Source organism: Phyllobates terribilis, unplaced genomic scaffold (assembly GCF_046119375.1).
Source record: "Phyllobates terribilis strain yellow unplaced genomic scaffold, ASM4611937v1 Scaffold_12__6_contigs__length_324123572, whole genome shotgun sequence".
Taxonomy (NCBI): domain Eukaryota; kingdom Metazoa; phylum Chordata; class Amphibia; order Anura; family Dendrobatidae; genus Phyllobates; species Phyllobates terribilis.
Window position 1 is genome coordinate 67,777,849 of NW_027362772.1, and position 20,790 is coordinate 67,798,638.

The following is a 20,790-nucleotide window of genomic DNA, read 5'->3' on the forward strand; positions in this document are numbered from 1 at the left end:
CTAAAAAGGAGTGATCACACCTTGGAGAGCTGTTGCACCAAGTGGACTGACATGAATCATGTCTCAAACACGAGTGATGTCAATTGAAACAAAGGAGAGGATTATCAAACTCTTAAAAGAAGGTAAATCATCACGTAATGTTGCAAAAGATGTTGGCTGTTCACAGTCAGCTGTGTATAAAATCTGGACCAAATACAAACAACATGGGAAGGTTGTTAAAGGTAAACATACTGGTAGACCATGGAAGACATCCAAGCGTCAAGACCGGAAACTTAAAGCAATATGTCTCCAAAACAGGAAATGCACAACAAAACAAACGAGGAACGAATGGAAGGAAACTGGAGTCAATGTCTGTGACCGAACTATAAGAAACCGCCTAAAGGAAATGGGATTTACATACAGAAAAGCTAAACATAAGCCATCATTAACACCTAAAAGAAAAAAAACAAGGTTACAATGGGCTAAGGAAAAGCAATCGTGGACTGTGGATGACTGGATGAAAGTCATATTCAGTGATGAAGATCCAATCTGCATTGGGCAAGGTGATGATGCTGGAACTTTTGTTTGGTGCCGTTCCAATGAGATGTATAAAGATGACTACATGAAGAGAACATGCAAATTTCCACAGTCATTGATGAAATGGTGAAAAAAGATAATTAGCTCATATCACCTGATACTCACAGGAATCCCAGCCTCATGGATTAGTGTCCAGCATACACTTGCAAGGATATAAAAAGAAGGTAAAATCCGGTGCCACATGCGATACATCCTTTTATTCCAAAAATAAAAATCACAACATGTCCCTAGGAGGGGAACAACTGGACGCGTTTTGAGGACACAGCCCCTTAATTGTCAGTACTGATGATTAAGGGGCTGTGTCCTTGAAACGCGTCCAGTTGTTCCCCTCCTAAGGACATGTTGTGATTTTTATTTTTGGAATAAAAGGATTTATCGCATGTGGCACCGGATTTTACCTTCTTTATTGATGATATGGGGCTGCATGTCAGGTAAAGGCACTGGGGAGATGGCTGTCATTACATCTTCAATAAATGCCCAAGTTTACATTATCCCATCAATTGAAAGGATATTTGGGGATTCCTTGAAAGAAGACACATAAGGTCAATGTCATGGCCTGCAAATAGTCCGGATCTCAATCCAATTGAAAATCTTTGGTGGAAGTTGAAGAAAATAGTCCATGACAGGGCTCCAACCTGCAAAGCTGATCTGGCAACAGCAATCAGAGAAAGTTGGAGCCAGATTGATGAAGAGTACTGTTTGTCACTCATTAAGCCCATGCCTCAGAGACTGCAAGCTGTTATTAAAGCCAGAGGTGGTGTAACAACATACTAGTAATGTATTGGAGTGTTCTTTTGTGTGTTTGTTTTTCATGATTCCATAATTTTTTCCTCAGAATTGAGTGATTCCATAATATTTTCCCTCTGCTTGGTCTGAAAAAAATTACCCTTACTGAGTACCACATTTTTAATCTTGATTTCTTTTAGTGTTTCTTAAAGCCCTAAAATTGCCATTTGAAATGACTTTAGTATTGTGCCATGTCTTAGATCTGCTTTCTTTCAACAACATTAAACAACTGAATGAACATTCCCCGAGCCCTGTGATTCCATAATTTTTTCCAGGGGTTGTATATGGAAGACTATGGGGAGTACATTATACTGTATGGAGAACTATGGAGTGCATTATACTGTAGGGAAGACTATGGGGTGTCCATTATACTATATGGAGGACTATGAGGAGTGTATTATACTATATGGAGGGCTATGGGGACTATGAAGAGTGTATTATACTATATGCAGGGCTATGGGGCACATTATGCTATATGGGGAACTATGGGGAGTGCATTATACAATATTTACATAGTTACATAGTTACATAGTTTATAAGGCCGAAAAAAGACAAGCGTCCATCTAGTTCAGCCTATTTCTTGTGCACTGCAGATATTCCGCAGCGTTGATCCAGGGGAAGGCAAAAAAAAAACATGCGGTATAGGCCAATTTACAATATAGAGGACTATGTGGCACATTTACAATATGGAGGACTATGGGGTGCAGTATACTATGTGGAGGACTATGACCCCATAGTATTATATTATACTAAGCAAGGAAAATGTTGACTATTCATCGAGTGATTGGATTGTTTATGCCGGAACAAAAATCATTGTTCTCAGCAGCACATCGCCTGGTGAAAACTAAAGATATTGATAACATGATACTGTATGAGGACAGATTGATCTATTAGTGATCATTCTGTCCCCATCATTCTTCCTCAGCCGGTGTAAAGAAGCAAGGAAACAAGCCTCGAACGACTTCAATATTGTCGATTGCGTTTATTTAACGACCTGAACTCAGAGCATGTAAATACAACCGAAATGTTTCTGTGTGGTACAATATGTGAGTATTTGGGGCCCCACTTTAAATTTTTGCCCAGGGCCCCATTTTTTCTAAAACCGGCCCTGCCTAAAAGGTATATATAGCACACCCTCGCCTGGTTGTCCAACTGAGCTAACAGGCACATGTGAATCGCCCGTCACCGTATTCACCGCCGTGGACGGCGTCCCGGAAGTCTTGGTGCGCATGTTTTCATAGTGAGAGTTCTGATTGGATTCCAGGCAGGGAGGAGGAGGCGATGACGACGCAGGGGATTGCCATCTCTGCCTTTATATAAGAGTACAGGGTATTCTTGCTCCGTTTCTCTAGATCTATAATACAATGGTACAAGAGGGTTTCAGATATAAGTACATCAGCACACCTCAAGGGGTCAAGTTAAATTATTATTTTTTTAAATATGGGGGCACAAACCCAGATTCCCACATCAATGTATAGAGCTACAAAAGAAATGGAACAAAATTAACTAGGTCATTCAAACCCATTGGTTTAATAGTATCCAAAATAATAATCCATTTTATTTATTTTTAAGCCAATCGTTTTTTGAAGTCTCCACCTCTTGCTCCTAAATGGATTTGATCTATACCCCTGAAAACCTCAGGAGGCGTCAGTTGCAATTGTGATGTTCTATGAAATGTTTAGGAATATTTTTACATTTTTTGATTTTTTTTCAGGTGTATCAGATTTTTCTGCGTTTTTTATAAATTCTAACCTGAAACTCACAACAGGTGAGGCCCATGTAGATAAGTTTACATGGGCATTTAGCCCAGTAAATAATTGCTGTAGATCAACAATTGATATAATGCAAAATTTTATATTTTTTTAAATCATACAATTAGAAAACGTAGTGGCTACAAACCAATAAGTCATTCAACATTTTTGATCTCTTAGGTGTAAAGGAGGGATACAGTGGTATGATATTACGAAGGGCATTGTCTACTAGTAAGGTCGGCCAATACCATTTGATAATACTAGTCCTCTCTCTCCATTGCGCATGATAAGGCATCACGTCTTACCTGATTATCAGTGTTGCACTGATTCCGTCAAACCTCCCGAATACCAAAGGAAGTGTAATGGCATAGACTTACAGGAAAAAACACACAAATATAGTATTTGTAATTAGAGATGAGCGTTGTTCGACTCGAACTGTTCACCAATCTCAAATTCGAGCTGTTTTGGGTGGTGTTCGAGCCGTTCGGCGAACACGAACGATTTGAGAAAAATTCGGCTGTTCGAGGTTATGTTCGATAACTGTTCGTGCACCAAAATCATAACTGGATTTTTTCTCAGTAATGATGAAAATTAATGTTAATACGCAGTTTGAGTGTACAGCGGGGTGGGGGGAGGGGCAGGGGATGGATCTCTGCAGGAATAATGAAGATCTCCATTTTTTTTTCTCTTTCCCGCATTTACAGTGGGGAGGTGCAATCTGTCAGCCTATCAGCAGCGCACACACGGAGCGAAGTGCTTTTTTTCACACAAGCAAGGGCATGTGTCATTGGCAGTGTATGTCACATGTCTTTACCCAGCCATTTTCCCCGTCGCCACCATTTTCTCACTGCTGCAGCTGCGTGTTAGACGGCACCGCTGTTGCTGTGTGCGCTATACCTTGTTAATTTCAAGCCAATTTTCGCACAAATCTACAGATAGCTTGGGAGTAGGGAATAGTTGTGATTGCAGTGCTTTTAAGGACTAGGTTACAGCATTTCCTACGACTTTTATAGGCAGGTCTGTGCTCTTAAATAGATAGGTTGTGGGAGTAAAGACTAATTGTAATTGGAGTCCTTTTCAGGACTAGGTTACATCAGTTCCTATCAGTTTTTGCCAGGCAGGTCTGTGCCAGTGCTGTGCAAGTTTTTTTCACAGCATTTGGCTGAATCTAGCAAAGCTAATCCTTTTTGGCCTATTGCAGAGTGTGTTAGTCAGTGGAGTAGCCTATCTGTGTTGCAAGATATACCACCTGTGTATAGAATACCAATTTTTTTACTGCACCTAGTGAAGTAAAATCTTTTGGGCATAGCATCATTCTATTAGTCCATCTATACTGACCTCCATCAGGTTGCAAATTGAATATAATTTTCTTCTGCATCTAGCTCTGAAAAAATATTTGGGCTTCTAGCAGTGTGTGGGACTTGTTCTATTAGTCCATCTATACTGACCTCCATCAGGTTGCAAACTGAATATAATTTTTTTCTGCATCTAGCTCTGAAAAAATATTTGGCCTTCTAGCAGTGTGTGGGACTTGTTCTATTAGTCCATCTATACTGACCTCCATCACGCTGCAAATTCAAAATAATTTTTTGTCTGCATCTAGCTCTGAAAAAATATTTGGCCTTCTAGCAGTGTGTGGGACTTGGTCTATTAGTCCAACTATACTGACCTCCATCAGATTGCAAATTAAAAATAATTTTTATCTGCATCTACCTCTGAAAAAATATTTGGGCTTCTAGCTGTGTGTGGGACTTGTTCTATTAGTCCATCTATACTGACCTCCATCAAGTTGCAAACTGAATATAATTTTTTTCTGCATCTAGCTCTGAAAAAATATTTGGCCTTCTAGCAGTGTGTGGGACTTTCTCTATTAGTCCATCTATACTGACCTCCATCAGGTTGCAAATTAAAAATAATTTTTTGTCTGCATCTAGCTCTGAAAAAATATTTGGCCTTCTAGCAGTGTGTGGGACTTTCTCTATTAGTCCATCTATACTGACCTCCATCAGGTTGCAAATTCAAAATAATTTTTTGTCTGCATCTAGCTCTGAAAAAATATTTGGCCTTCTAGCAGTGTGTGGGACTTTCTCTATTAGTCCATCTATACTGAACTCCATCAGGCTGCAAATTAAAAATAATTTTTATCTGCATCTAGCTCTGAAACAATATTTGGCCTTCTAGCTGTGTGTGGGACTTGTTCTATTAGTCCATCTATACTGACCTCCATCAGGTTGCAAACTGAATATAATTTTTTTCTGCATCTAGCTCTGAAAAAATATTTGGCCTTCTAGCAGTGTGTGGGACTTTCTCTATTAGTCCATCTATACTGACCTCCATCAGGTTGCAAATTAAAAATAATTTTTTGTCTGCATCTAGCTCTGAAAAAATATTTGGCCTTCTAGCAGTGTGTGGGACTTTCTCTATTAGTCCATCTATACTGACCTACATCAGGTTGCAAACTGAATATATTTTTTTTCTGCATCTACCTCTGAAAAAATATTGGGCTTCTAGCTGTGTGTGGGACTTGTTCTATTAATCCATCTATACAGACCTCCATCAGGTTGCAACTGAATATAATTTTTTTCTGCATCTACCTCTGAAAAAATATTTGGGCTTCTAGCTGTGTGTGGGACTTGTTCTATTAATCCATCTATACAGACCTCCATCAGGTTGCAAACTGAATATATTTTTTTTCTGCATCTACCTCTGAAAAAATATTTGGGCTTCTAGCTGTGTGTAGGACTTGTTCTATTAGTCCATCTATACTGACCTCCATCAGGTTGCAAACTGAATACAATTTTTTTCTGCATCTACCTCTGAAAAAATATTTGGGCTTCTAGCTATGTGTGGGACTTGTTCTATTAGTCCATCTATACTGACCTCCATCAGGTTGCAAATTGAATATAATTTTTTTCTGCATCTAACCCAGCCAATAGTTTTGGCCTAATACCACAGTTTGGCCACTCAGCTCTGCTTGGTTCCCATCCATTGTTTTTTTGTGCAAACAACTCCAGAGTTGTGAATTAGTTAACCACCAAAATGAGTGGAAAAAGGCCTGCTGATGGTGGAAAGGGGAATAGGCGTGTTGGGAAGGGGAAAAAAGGTTGTGTCCGTGGGGTAGGTGTTAAAGCAACAGTAACATCTGCAGAAGAAAGACCATCTTCCAGCCAAACTAAAATGTCTACTTCTTTTAGCGGACAATGTGATAAGATCCCTTTCTTACGGCCACGCCAATCGCTACAAATTCCAGATGAGGCACAAAAACAGCAGGTGCTTCAACGGATATCAAGTGCTTCTTTAAGTGGGCTCTCCTCCACATCAACTTCAACATCACAAATACTCCAGTCCTCAAAGGTGTCACCCCAATCGCACTTGCTTCCTCACAGCTCCCAAATCTCCATCTGCCCGTCTGAGTATGAGGTAGAACAGATGGTTGAGTCTGCAGAGCTGTTTACTCATACTATAGCCTGGGAATCAGAGGTCGACTCCAGCGCTTCTGTGAATCCAGACGAGGAAATGATCTGCACTGATGCCCAGAATCTTTATGAGTCGGATCCAGGACCAGACGCAGAAGGTTCTGACCATAATGTAGACCGTCATTCCCAAACTGTAACTCCTGTTGGTGGAGACAATGAGGAAGACGATGATGAGACTCAAATACCTGATTGGAGCGACAACTTTAGTTTTTTGTCAGGGCAGGAACAGGTTGGCTCTGAGGACTACGGGTGTGATAACGCACAGGGTGATGATGATGAGGTTGGAGATCCCACTTACTGTCAACCCACAGTCAGCCAAGAGATGAGGTCAGCAGAGGAGGTGGAGGAAGATGCTAGTGACGACGAGGTCAGGTTGCGCCTTCCTGGACAGAGACGTAGTACTGGAAGCACGTCAACAACTGCATCCTCAAACACAACTCTGCCTCTCACCACAAGTCGTGGTGGCTCTTCAGGTCACATGGGTGCTAAGCCTTGCATAGCCTGGGCATTTTTTCAGATCGATAAAGATGACCCAACTCGTGTTATCTGTAACATTTGTCAGCAAAAGCTAAGTAGAGGCCAAAAAATACATAGTTTGAGTACTTCATGCATGAACCAGCACATGGACATGAAGCATAAGTTGCAGTGGGAAGCTCAGTGTTAGCAATGCGGCCTAGCCGGCCGGGCCAACCACCGTCTGCCATATCTTGTGCATCCGCGGCCTCTTCATCCTCTGTGACTGGGGGGACAGCAGTCACACCTGTTTTGGGGCGCAGACCTGCCACCTCTTTACCCGCAACAGCCAGCGTGATTGGCAGGTCATCATTTTCTTTGGAGGTGGTAACACCAGCTGGTGTTGAGCGCTGTCCGACATCGATAGCACCACCTTTGGATCAAGGCAACCTAACATGTCCGCCGGCATCTTCCTCACAGACTGGCAGTTTGCCGGGGACACCCTTATCAACCCCGTCTAAGCACAATAGCCAGCCCTCGGTCCCTCAGATGTGGACAAGTAAAAGACCATTTCCTCCTAGCCATGAGAAAGCTAAGAGGTTGAATTTCACCATCTACAAGCTCTTGGCTACAGAAATGCTGCCTTTCCGCCTGGTGGACACAGAGGATTTTCGAGACCTTATGTCCGTCGCAGTGCCCCAGTACCAGATGCCCAGTCGGCACAACTTCTCAAAGAAAGGTGTGCCTGCGCTCCACCAGCATGTCGCACACAACATCACCGCTTCTTTGAGAAACTCTGTGTGTGACAGGGTGCATTTCACCACAGACACTTGGACGAGTAGGCATGGACAGGGGCGTTACATGTCGCTGACTGGGCACTGGGTAACTATGGTGACAGCAGGACAAGGGGCTGCTGTCCAAGTCTTGCCGTCCCCACGAGTTGTGCGTCAATCCTCTTTATGTCAAAGTTCCTCCACTGCTTCTGCCTCCTCAACCTCCTCTCGGTCTTCCACCTGCACACAAAGCCTGTCTGGTCATGCCACAAGCTTTCTAACTGCGCAGAAGGGATCCTGCACACGTCCTTACTATGCTGGCAGTAGGGCTCAACGTCATCAGGCGGTTTTTACTTTGAAATGTCTGGGAAATGTGAGTCACACAGCTGAGGAGTTGTGGTCAGCTCTGGAGAACCAATTTCATGAATGGTTGTCTCCACTGGACCTGAAACCAGGGAAGGCCGTGTGCGACAAAGCTGCAAACCTGGGTGCGGCCTTTCGCCGGGGCAATATCACACACGTGCCTTGTATGGCTCACGTGTTGAACCTGGTTGTCCAGCAATTTTTAGCCCACTATCCCAGACTAGATGGCCTTCTGCAGAGGGCACGGTCGCTGTGTGCTCACTTCCGCCGTTCGCATCCCGCAGCTCAGCGACTTACATCTCTACAGAAGTCGTTGGGCCTGCCACTTCACCGGCTAAAATGCGATGTGCCTACCCGGTGGAATTCAACTCTGCACATGTTGCAGCGACTGTGGCAGCACCGACAAGCCCTGGTGCAACACCTTCTGACGTATAGCCTGGGCCAACGAGATCCAGAGGTGGGGCAAATCACGCTGGAGGAGTGGTCTCAGATCAGGGACCTATGCACCCTTCTGCACAGTTTTGAAATGGCGACGAAGATGTTTAGTGCTGACGATGCCATTATCAGCATGACTATTCCGGTGATTTACATGCTGGAGCACATGTTAAACAGAATTCGGAGTCAGGTGGTGGCACAAGAGGAGGTGGAGGAAGTAGAGGAGGAGGAGTTGTATGCGGAAGGGCTAACATCTGCAAGGTCCAGAGGGTCGGCAGCACCAAGGCGGCAGGCATGTGAGGGTGGGGGAGATGGTTTTACCAGGGCGCATGGTAGCAGCCAAACTAGTGAGGAAGGTACAGGAGCCCAGGAAGAAGTGGAGGACGAACTGATGGAAGACTCATCAGATGAGGGAGACCTTGATCACATTTCTGTTGTGCGAGGTTGGGGGGAGAGGACAGAGGAAGGAAGCATGATTGTTACCTCGCCACCAACACAACAGGGACTTGGTGCTCCTGGATGCGCAACACACATGAGTGCCTTCTTGCTGCACTACCTGCAACATGACCCTCGAATTGTGAGAATTAGAAATAATACTGACTACTGGGTTGCCACACTGTTAGATGCCCGGTACAAAAGTAAATTTGCAGAAATTATTCCTGCCATAGAAAGGGATGCACGCATGCAGGAGTATCAGCAGAGACTGTTGCAGAATCTTACATGTGCTTTTCCACAAAACACCAGTGGTGCACGTAGTGAATCTCACAGTTCCAACTTGCCAACCGTGGGACCGTCAAGTGTTCAGCACTCAAACCGTAACAGAACCACAGTATCTGCTGGTAACATCAATTTTGCGGAATCATTTCACCACTTTTTTAGCCCATCCTTTGCAAGGCCACAGGAGACAAGAAGTCTGACACATAGTCAACGCCTAGAGACGATGGTACAGGAGTATCTCCAAGTAAACATTGAAGCCATGACTGTGTCACTGGACCCTTGCTCTTTTTGGGCTTCCAATCTGGATAAATGGCCGGAGCTAGCCACTTACGCCTTGGAGATCTTGTCATGCCCCTCAGCTAGCGTTCTGTCTGAACGTGTGTTCAGCGCTGCTGGTGGTGTGCTGACAGATAAGCGCACGCGGCTCTCCACTGATAATGTAGACAGACTCACGTTCATAAAGATGAACAAATCATGGATCCGAAACGACTTTTCTACCCCTGTGTCATCCTGGGGAGAGTAAAAGCTTGATGATTGGTTAAAATCACCCTACCAACCGTTTTAAGCTTTCAAATTACTAATCATGTTTATCTGTATCTTGGCTGGAAAATAATTTTGGCTTAGTAGCAGTGTGCAGCACTGATTCTATTAGGCCATCTATAATAAGCTCCACCAGATTTAAAATTACTAATCATGTTTATCTGTATCTTGACTGGAAAATAATTTGGGCTTTGTAGCAGTGTGCAGCACTGATCCTATTAGGCCATCTATACTAAGCTCCACCAGATTTAAAATTAATAATAATTTTTAGCTGCATCTAGCCCGGAAAATAATTTTGGGGCTCCGAGATGCGCAAGGCACATAAGTGCCTTCTTGCTGCACTACCTGCAACATGACCCTCATATTGTCAGAATTCGAAGTAATCATGACTACTGGGTTGCCACACTCTTAGATCCCCCAAACTTTTCGATCAACCTTTTCATTTTAATAAAGACAAAAAAAATGGTCATTTTTGAAATTATAAGCATTAGCAGGTTATTAGAAACTGAAATCAAACAGTTTTCAACTCAAAACTTTATTCTAGGTGATGTTACATTTTCACATAGGACCCCTTGTTCGAAAGGAGCTTCTGAACTCTCTCGTCCATTGAATTTGTCAGGTTTTGGATGGTTTCTGCTTCAATTGTTTTGCATGAGGACAGAATACCCTCCCAGAGCTGTTGCTTAGATGTGAACTGCCTCCCGCCATCATAGACACTCCTTTTGAAGATGCTCCAGAGGTTCTGAATGGGGTAGAGGTCAGGGGAGCATGGGGGTCACACCATAAGTTTGTCCCCTTTTATGCCCAGATCAGCCAGAGATGCAGATGTTTTATGTGCAGCATGAGATGGTGCATTATCATGCAAAAAAATTATCTTACTGTGAAATACACGGTTCTTCTTCTTGAACCATGGCAGGAAGTGCTGTTTGAGAAAATCCACATACATTATGGAGTTCATCTTTAGCGCCTTCAGGGATCCTAAAGGGGCCGACAATCTCTCTCCCCATGATTCCAGCCCAAAACATTACTCCACCTCCTCCTTGTTGGCGCTGTAGCCGTGTTTGCGTGGGGTGTCCATCAACCAGCCATCCTCCACTCCATCCATCTGGACCATCGAGCGCTGCACGGCACTCATCCGTGAACAAAACAGTTTTGAAATCAGTCTTCATGTAATGTTTGGCCCACTGGAGCCGTTTCTGCTTGTGTGAAGTGGATAGAGGAGGTCGACAGGATGGCGTATGCACAGCTGCAAACCTCTGAAGGACCCTGCATCTTGTTGTTCGGGGGACGTTGGAGGCACCAGCAGCTTCAAAAACTTGTCTGCTGCTATGACAAGGCTTTTTTGCCGCTGCTCTTTTAACCTGACATAATTGCCTGTAGGAAAGAGTCCTCAATTTGCCCTTATCAGCACGCACACGTGTGTACTGTGAATCAGCTACATACTTCTTGATTGCCAAGACACTTCATCCTGATCATCGCACAATGTTGATTGTAGTCATGCCTTGACCTAAACACTCCACAATTTGTTGCTTCTCAGCAGCCGACACATCCTTTTTCTTTCCCATTTTGGCAGAAAATGTAGGCTGCTTAATAATGTGAGACAGCCTTCTTAAGTAGTCTTGCCTTTCATTGGACACACCTGCCAAACTAATTAGCACAGGTGTCTGCAATTGCTTACAGTGATATAAAGAGCCCTGACACACATCACCATCAATGAGTTTTACTGACAAACAAACAAATTCTTCCCTTATCACTCCTAAACACTTTTTGCATAATAATTTGGAACACAGTGTACATGTGCTTTTCCACAAAACACCAGTGGTTCACGTAGTGAATCTTACAGTTCTAACTTGCCAACCGTGGTCTGTATGGAGTTGTTCAATAAAGGGCCCACAATTAAGATAACATAGATGGGAGAGGTCTCTATGAATAGGAATTCCTAAGTATTTGATACCCTGTGAGGGCCAGGCAAAGGGAAAGTTGGACTGGATGGAATCCTATATGGATTTGGGGAGGGAGACATCGAGGGCCTCAGACTTCGCTGCATTGATTTTAAAATTTGACCATGTAACAAAGTGATCTATTTCAGCCATAACAGCATGGATGGAAATATGTGATTGAGTGATATATACTAGGACATCATCAGCAAATAGAGAGCACTTGTACTCGGTGCCTCCCACCTCAATCCACCTAATATTGGGGTTATGGCGAATTGATGAGAGCAGGTGCTCCGTCACTAGGATGTATAAGAGAGGGGACAGAGGACATCCCTGCCTTGTCCCATTGGTGATTGTGAAAGGTGATGAAAATGTTCTGATGCACCCCCTGGGCCTTGGGACACCCGGAGCCGGACCCTTTTTGGTGGATGCTGGTGGTTGTAGTCTTCGTGGCGGCGACCCGGTTCCGTGGCTCAGGGTGGTCAAACCAGTGGCGGAACTATTTATGTGGTTTTGATGTTTAAATGTCCGACTACGCAACCCGTGGATTGCGGTCAGAGTGAACCGCCGCTGCAGGGCAGACCGCTGAGGCTGGTGTTGTGGGTGCAGCAGAGCGTAGCATAACTCCCCACGGGAGGAGTATAGCCTCAGGGCAGTGTATGCGGAGGATGGGGGTGATGATGCAGGACAGCAGCAGTAACGACACGGAGTCAGTGATGCAGTCCAGGGCCTTTACTCACAGTTCTTATTATCCAGACCACGTCTGCAGGTAAGGGCTGCCCACGTCATACTGTTCTCACCAGGTGAGGGGCTCAGACAACTCCCAGATAACTTTGGAGCGCTTCACAGGACCCCCTTTGTGTGTCCTTTGTCTGGCCTTTCTTACCAACCCTTCTGTCCGGCTGCCTCGGGCCTCCTCTTGGTAAACTTGGCGCCAGTTTCCCTGACCCTATGTGGTGCCTTCCTAGCGGGTGTAGCGAGGGGCTGCGCCACATAAAATGTCACAGCCTCCGGTTTCTAGCTGAGGGTCGTTTCCTGCCTCCACTAGTTTCGGGGACCGGTCTCCCCCTTTGGCCTGACCCCTCCACGCAGGTGGATTCGGGCGTGCGGTGGCGACTCGCCCGTCCGCACCCCTGGGATCCCTTCATTCCTCATTCCTGGAGCCTTCTCCGCTCCTCTTCCTTCCTTCTCCCTCTTCCAGGCCTGGGCCTCTGTTACTAGGCCCGCCTCCGGAGCAGAGCTCATGCAGAGCCCCTGCTCCCTGCCACTTCTGCTCAGACTTCTCTGCACTGAACTAAGATGGTGCCCACCTTTTATACTCCCTTCTCAATGCACCCAGGAACTGCTTCCTCCCTGCTCCTGCACTACAGGGTCCCCCTTCCTCAGTGTTCCCTCCCCCCACTCCAGCCAGGGACAGGGACTGTCGTGCCCATCTCAGAGGCATATTGGTCGCCCTGCCCCATGGCAATGTGGTGTAATACATGCAGGTGTTGGGTCCTGATCCACACTCCATCCTTACCTGAGAGTGAGATATCACACCTCTGGGTGAGGTGCAATACCTCTGTAGCAACCGAGCCCTCAGGGTGCTACAGTTCCATTTATCTTCAGCCTAGGTGACGTATTGTGATACAGGGCCGTGATTTTGGCTATAAAAGGGTCCCCTAGACCCCTACCCCAAGCTTTTTAAGAGAATCATATATGGCGTGCCAGGAGACTCTATGGAATGCTTTCTCAGCATCCAGCGAGAGTATCTAATTACAAATTTTTAACTGCATCTAGCCCAGGAAATACTTTGTGCCTAGTAGCAGTGTCTGCTAGTCAGCGGATTATCCCGGCTGTTAAGCAAGCTACACCACCTGTAGTTTGGACACTTAATTTTTTCAAAGTAAATGCATCGGGACCACGGGATACTCAGTGAAGAGCATCAGGAGGCACCCCAAGGCATAGGGGCTGGGACTGGCAGTAGGATGCCTTGCGGTGGACAGCCGAGCTCGATCCTTATAAAAGCTTTTTAACTGCAGCAGCTTTAGTGGACGCTACTGGAGCTGGAATTACGCGGCTGCTGGCATGAGACTTGCCCTCCAATAGATCCTTGTAAATGGATTTAAAGTGTATTCATTCAAATTAGAGAGACAATTTAAATTAAAAAGCTTAGAGCTGCCTCCACCACAGGGGGGCTCGCTCGACCCACCAGCGGACAGGCACCAGTATTGGGAGAGGGGGGCTGGCCGTCAGGGTTCACCGCGGCTCTGGCACAAACCCGGCGACACGGAGGTGGCACGGGCAGGAGCGGACTGAACGTGTCGGCTTCTCACTTTTTGGATTTTAGAAGGGCATGACATGCCTATATCTGTGTCTCCCCCTCCTTTTACTCCTCCACCTCTTTTCTGTTCGCATGACTATATGTACTTGTCACTTTTCCATGTGTTAGTTGTGTCTTCTGAGCAGTTTGTCAGCTTTTGGACACCTTTGAAGGTGTTTTCTATGTGTTTCTATGTGTTTTTGTTTGCCTGCCATTGGTTTTAACGGTGTTCGAAGGTGTTCGACGAACAGTTCGGCGAACACACGGGTGTTCGACGAACCGAACCGAACTCGATCACTACGAGGGTGGCTCAACACTATTTGTAATGCAGCACCCAAGGATAAAGGACTGTATACGTGTGGTTAGGAACCTGGTGACTCTCCGCATGGCTACTGACTCTGTATATCTGAATGTCATCTCCCGCCTCGACTACTGCAGCCTCCTGCTTTGTGGGCTCCCCTTTAACACTCTCGCACTCATCCAATCTATCAAAAACTCTGCCGCCCAACTAATCCACCTGTCCCCCTGCTATTCCCCGGCCTCTTTTCTCTGTCAATCCCTTCACTGGCTCCCCATTGCCCAGAGACTCCAGTTCACAACCCTAACCATGGCATACAAAGCCATTCACAACCTGTCTCCTCCATATATCTGTGACCTAGTCTCCCGGTACTTACCTGCACGCAACCTCCGTTCCTCACAGGACCTCCTTTTCTACACCCCTCTTATCTCCTCTTCCCACAATCGCAAACAAGATTTCTCCTGTGCATCCCCCCTACTCTGGAACTCTCTACCCCAACATATCAGACTTTCGCCTACCGTGAAAACCTTCAAAAGAAACCTGAAAACCTACCTCTTCCGACAAGCCTACAACCTGCAGTAACCACCGCTTCACCATACCGCTGCACGACCAGCTCTACCCTCACCTACTGTATCCTCACCTCTCCATTGTAGATTGTGAGCCCTCGCGGGCAGGGTCCTCTCTTCTCCTGTACCAGTTGTCGACTCGTTTTGTTAAGATTATAGTAATAGTTTTTGCTGTGTATACCCCCTTTTTCACATGTAAAACGCCATGGAATAAATAGTGCTATAATAATAAATAATAATAATCTGAATGTGAATGGAGGTAAGGTTGTAAAGTAATTGGGCAATCAGTGGTTATTCCTTAGCTTCGAATGTATTCTAGACAACTAACTCTCCATTTGGCACTTGTGATCCAATCGTAGATCCCAATATAGCCCTCTTCTTTTATTATTTTTTTCCCCATTTATAATCGATTACATGTATTACTTTTGTTAATTTTTGTTATTTTTCTGTGTGTTTTTGGTTTGTAGGATACACAGAACCAATTAATAATTCCACAGGACTTATAATTGGACTTACCATTGGCACCATCTTGGGAGGTGTGCTAATTATTATTATAAGTGTCTTCTTATGCAAGAAAATCTTGACAAAGAAGAATAATGGTAAGAAAAAATTATGAAATATGGTCTCAAATAGAGATTAAGGCGACCAAGAATTACTAATAGTAGAGATGAGCAAATCGATTCAATGTGAATTGAATTTATGTGTTTAGAAATTCACTGAACTCGGCAATACAAACATTTTGCTTTGCACAGATCACTTTCAATTTTGCTATTTTACACATTACAGAAGATTGCATCAGTCAGAAAAAGATCACTTATTGGCTTTCCCATAATGCCTTGCAGCTATCACAACACATGATACAACACAGCCAAACAGGAGGGACAATCTTTGCCTGTATAAAAGCATGAGCAGGAACTGTAGCAGCCATTTTGAGGTGAGCCTGGATAAGGAGAAGACGTCTCAGCTCATATCTTAGCCATAGAGAAAGGAAGAGAAAGGTAGAGAAAGCCATAAACACTGAAAAATCTACAAATAGTGTGTGACAGCATAGCAGAGGCGTATCTAAGGGGGGCAGCCGAAGTATGTGCCCCGGGTGCAGCCAGCAGGGGGGGGGCAGTTGGCCCGCCTAATGCGGCGGTCCAAAGTGTCTCCCCTGGTGGCTGCATTCTGCCGCCCTGGACTGAGAGTCGTCAGTTTTCTGAGCCGGCTGTCAAGTTGACAGAACTTGTACGCTCCCAGTGTTCAGTTGTACTCGCATTTGTCAGAGAGATGCCAGCAGTGCGATCAGGACATGTTATCACGCTGCTGATGGAACTTGCCGGCGTGCAGAGGTGTTAAGTGCTAGTAGTAAGAGCACCCACATCTCGTCAACACGCCCCCTTTTAGTTTCGACAGGATCCCCGCCCCTTTTTTGATACCTTCTGGCACTAACCCTGCCCACTCCCCGGTCTAAACCCTCTCCTCCCCATTCCCCACCCACTCTCCGCCCCTATGTGTGTCAATACCTGTTACATCAGTTACGTCCCCGCCCCGGAAGCAAACCCTTACCGACCCTATGTGTGTCAATACCTGTTCCGTCAGTTCCGTCCCCACAATGGAAGCAACCCCTGTTCAGCCTCTGTTACGTCCCCCATGACCACCCATTCCCCGCCCCTTATAGTTTCATGTGTCCGTCCTTGATAGGTGATGATCATGCCATTTGGTATTGATAATTGCACATTCCCCATTAGCTTTGTGTTGCCATTTGATATTGATAATGGCACATTCCCCATTAGCTTTGTGTAAACCGAATTGCTAGAAGGAGATCATGCCCTTCCCCCAAGGTTGTAGGTTAAAGTGTAAGCACCGTATGTAAGAAAAACATGTCAAGACATGTTTTTGTGAGAAAAGGCAGCCCCAGGATCCCTAGGGTTAATGGTAGCATTCTTTAGTGTTCATAATAATGACATAATAAAAGTGTTTTAAAAAATCTACATTTATTGTAGCTTCACTTAGAGGTATACACAAATCAAGAAATGGAAAAAGGTGTAAATAGATCTAAAAATACAACATTATACAAACAAATCTATAGGTTACAATAATCTCATCTAAACATATTTTCTGTAAACTATTTTCAGTACGAACAGATTTATAGCCCCAGGATCATAAAACCAGTTTTTAGTTAGAAAGCTAAGATAAACATGTGACTATTGACATGAGTGTGTGGTATTAACAGGCACACCAAAATAGATTGAATGATTTATTGAACAAGAAATAGTAAGATCTAAACATTTGTAGTACACATTACAAAAAGGAAATATCGTTATAAAACCACATTAGTTCTATAGCAGAAATAGAGCAAGATCATGTTTCGCAGGGCGGTTTGCAAACCTGATTATAACCGCATAATGGCGTACGTAAAATCGTGATAGAGTTAGAAAGATTTTGTACAAATGCATCTACTAGACGATCATTATGTTTTAAATCATTTGTAAAGTTTTTCAGTATTCGCTTCAATGTTATTCCCGCAGCGACGTGATACAACACGGAAATACAAAACTGTCCGCAAAAACTCGACATAGAGTCTTGCAGCTGGCGGTTCTGATAGCAATACGTCGTGGTGTTTCTTCTTAAAAATTGTATAATCGTATTCGGAAATACGGTGGCGTCAGGTTGTAACCCGAAACTGTCAAAAAATAAGGATTTGTTCCTGTATAGAATAATGCGTACCGGGCTCTTCCGAAGAATCTGTGTTGACGATATAGGCGCTAGGCCTATACCTGATAACGTGGCGTGGTAAGAGGTCGCAGAGAAATACGCCGCCAAACATACTCCGAGTAACATATTTGGACGGACAGCAGATCCCCGCCAAGCCGTTTCACCCTAATTTTGACGCTGAACATGCTGTGAGGGAATATATGGCTCTCGTTCACATCTCCGGAAAACAAAAAGCCGACGCAGGATTAAGCGTAGACCATGATGATTTTATGAGCGACTACACTTTCTACGCGTTCGATTTGTCGCCGGATCGGCTCACTTTTCGCTCATTAAAACGGGTAACCTATGGGCCAAAATTCATTTTGTGGATGCTACACTACCCACGGTGAATATGATCGTTTATGCTGTCAACACGGCTGTACTGGAGATTAACCAACGTTGAGAAGTCCTATACGACTTTAATTAAGCTTTTGAGACTCTACCGTGGTCTTCGTCTATAATGAATACTATGCAACTGACATGCATTTTGAGCCAAAATCCCATTACTCAGAGTATATTTGGCGGCGTATTTCCCTGCGACCTCTTACCACGCCACGTTATCAGGTGTAGGCCTAGCACCTATATCGTCAACACAGATTCTTCGGAAGAGCCCGGTACGCATTGGCTACTCATTATTCTATACAGGAACAAATCCTTACGGGTTACAACCTGACGCCGCCGTATTTCCAAAGACGATTATACAATTTTTAAGAAGAAACACCTCGTTGTATTGCTATCAGAACCGCCAGCTGCAAGACTCTATGTCGAGTTTTTGCGGACAGTTTTGTATTTACGTGTTGTATCACGTTGCTGCGAAATAACATTGAAGCGAATACTGAAAAACTTTACAAATGATTTAAAACATAATGATCGTCTAATAGATGCATTTGTACAAAATCTTTCTAACTCTATCATGATTTTACGTACACCATTATGTGGTTATAATCAGGCTTGCAAACCGCCCTGCGAAACATGATCTTGCTCTATTTCTGCTATAGAACTAATGTGATTTTATAACGATATTTCCTTTTTGTAATGTGTACTACAAATGTTTAGATCTTACTATTTCTTGTTCAATAAATCATTCAATCTATTTTGGTGTGCCTGTTAATACCACACACTCATGTCAATAGTCACATGTTTATCTTAGCTTTCTAACTAAAAACTGGTTTTATGATCCTGGGGCTATAAATCTGTTCGTACTGAAAATAGTTTACAGAAAATATGTTTAGATGAGATTATTGTAACCTATAGATTTGTTTGTATAATGTTGTATTTTTAGATCCATTTACACCTTTTTCCATTTCTTGATTTGTGTATGAACACTACAGAATGCTACCATTAACCCTAGGGATCCTGGGGCTGCCTTTTCTCACAAAAACATGTCTTGACATGTTTTTCTTACATACGGTGCTTACACTTTAACCTACAACCTTGGGGGAAGGGCATGATCGCCTTCTAGCAATTCGGTTTACACAAAGCTAATGGGGAATGTGCCATTATCAATATCAAATGGCACGATCACCACCTATCAAGGACTGACACATGAAACTATAAGGGAGTGTAACAGGGGCAGGAAATGGGTGGTCATGGGGGACGTAACAGGGGCTGAACAGGGGTTGCTTCTGGGGCGGGGACGGAACTGATGTAACAGGTATTGACACACATGGGGTCGGTAAGGGTTTGCTACCAGGGCAGGGACGGAACTGACATAACAGGTATTGACACACATAGGGGCGGAGAGTGTGTGGGGAATGGGGAGGAGAGGGTTTAGACCGGGGAGTGCGCAGGGTTAGTGCCAGAAGGTGTCAAAAAGGGGCGTGGCACCTGTCAAAACCAAAAGGGGGCGTGTTGACGAGAGGTGGGTGCTCTTATTACTAGTGCTCCACATTAGTGGATCTGAAGAGGGTGGGGGAGATTTACTGTGTGGGGGCTATTTACAGAGTATGGCTGGTATTTAATGAGTGTGGAAGCTAATTTCAGAGTGTGGGGGCTATTTACAGTATGTGGGTGGGGGGCTATTTACAGAGTGTGGGGCTATTTACAGTATGTGGGGGCTATTTAGAGTGTGTGAGGACTATTTACAGTATATGGGGCTATTTTCAGAGTGTGGAGGCAATTTACAGAGTATGGAGCTATTTACAATATGTAGGGGCTATTTAGAGTTTGTGGGGGCTATTTACAGTATATGGGGGCTATTTACAATATGTAGGGGCTATTTAGAGTTTGTGGGGGCAATATACAGTATATGGGGGCTATTTACAGAGTGTGGGGGTATTTATAGAGTGTAGGTGCTATTTACAGTATGTGGGGCTATTTACAGTATGTGGGGGCTATTTACAGAGTCTGGGGGTATTTACATTATGTAGGGGCTATTTACAATATGTGGAGGCTATTTACTGAGTGTGGGGGCTATTTACCGTATGTGGGGGCTATTTACAGTATGTGGGGCTATTTACAGTGTACGAGGGCTATTTATAGTGTGTGGGGGAGATTTACTGTAATGGGGCTGGGGGAGATTTACTGTAATGGGGCGGTGATTTGAGATCACAAGTTTGGTTAGCAAGGAATGGACCGGTGTTGACAATATGGGGAGCGGGAGAAATTTGAAGACACAATATAAGGATCAAGGGGTGAGATGGGGGGCATGTATGGGGGTATGGGTGCAGGAACAGTATGGGGAGCGAGGGTGATGGATGCAGACATGATGTCACGGGTGTGTCGGAGGTGACGGACAGTCGCCCTGCAGTGGGTTGCAGGAGATCTCTATGTTTGGCATTGCAAACAGCTTCTTAGATAAGAGGCTTTCTTTAGGACCGAGCGGCTACCTTTCTCTTGCTAATTAGCTCTCTGGCCTGGGTGTATATATACCTGGTGTGTCTGAGAGGGAGTCGCCGGTTCTACTCTTTTCTACTTGTGAAGCTTAGCAGGAGCATTACTTCATCCTCTCTGGAGCTTGAGGCCATGTGCACATTTGGAGTTCATCTAAAGCTAAGCCATTACCCCGATTTGTCCACCCTTGTTGTCTATAGAGTTTAGTGGAGGTTGACTAGTGCTCATCTCCTCTTTTCCCTAGCCATA

General features: G+C 44.5%; 1 protein-coding gene across 5 annotated transcripts in view; it reads left to right on the forward strand.

Annotated features, from left to right (window-relative positions):
- The window catches only part of LOC141173076 (cell adhesion molecule CEACAM10-like), a 169,158-nt gene that overhangs the window by 97,777 nt on the left and 50,591 nt on the right, over positions 1-20,790 (forward strand). For 3 of the 5 annotated variants that reach the window (XM_073657717.1, XM_073657718.1, XM_073657716.1), the window contains exon 3: positions 15,441-15,572. The exons of 1 other annotated variant lie outside the window; for it this stretch is intronic. In XM_073657717.1, the coding sequence (XP_073513818.1) occupies positions 15,441-15,572 (132 nt within the window). Of the gene's footprint in view, positions 1-15,440; positions 15,573-15,815; positions 15,908-20,790 lie in introns of all 5 variants that reach the window. One more of the 5 variants, XM_073657714.1, reaches the window with a different exon arrangement.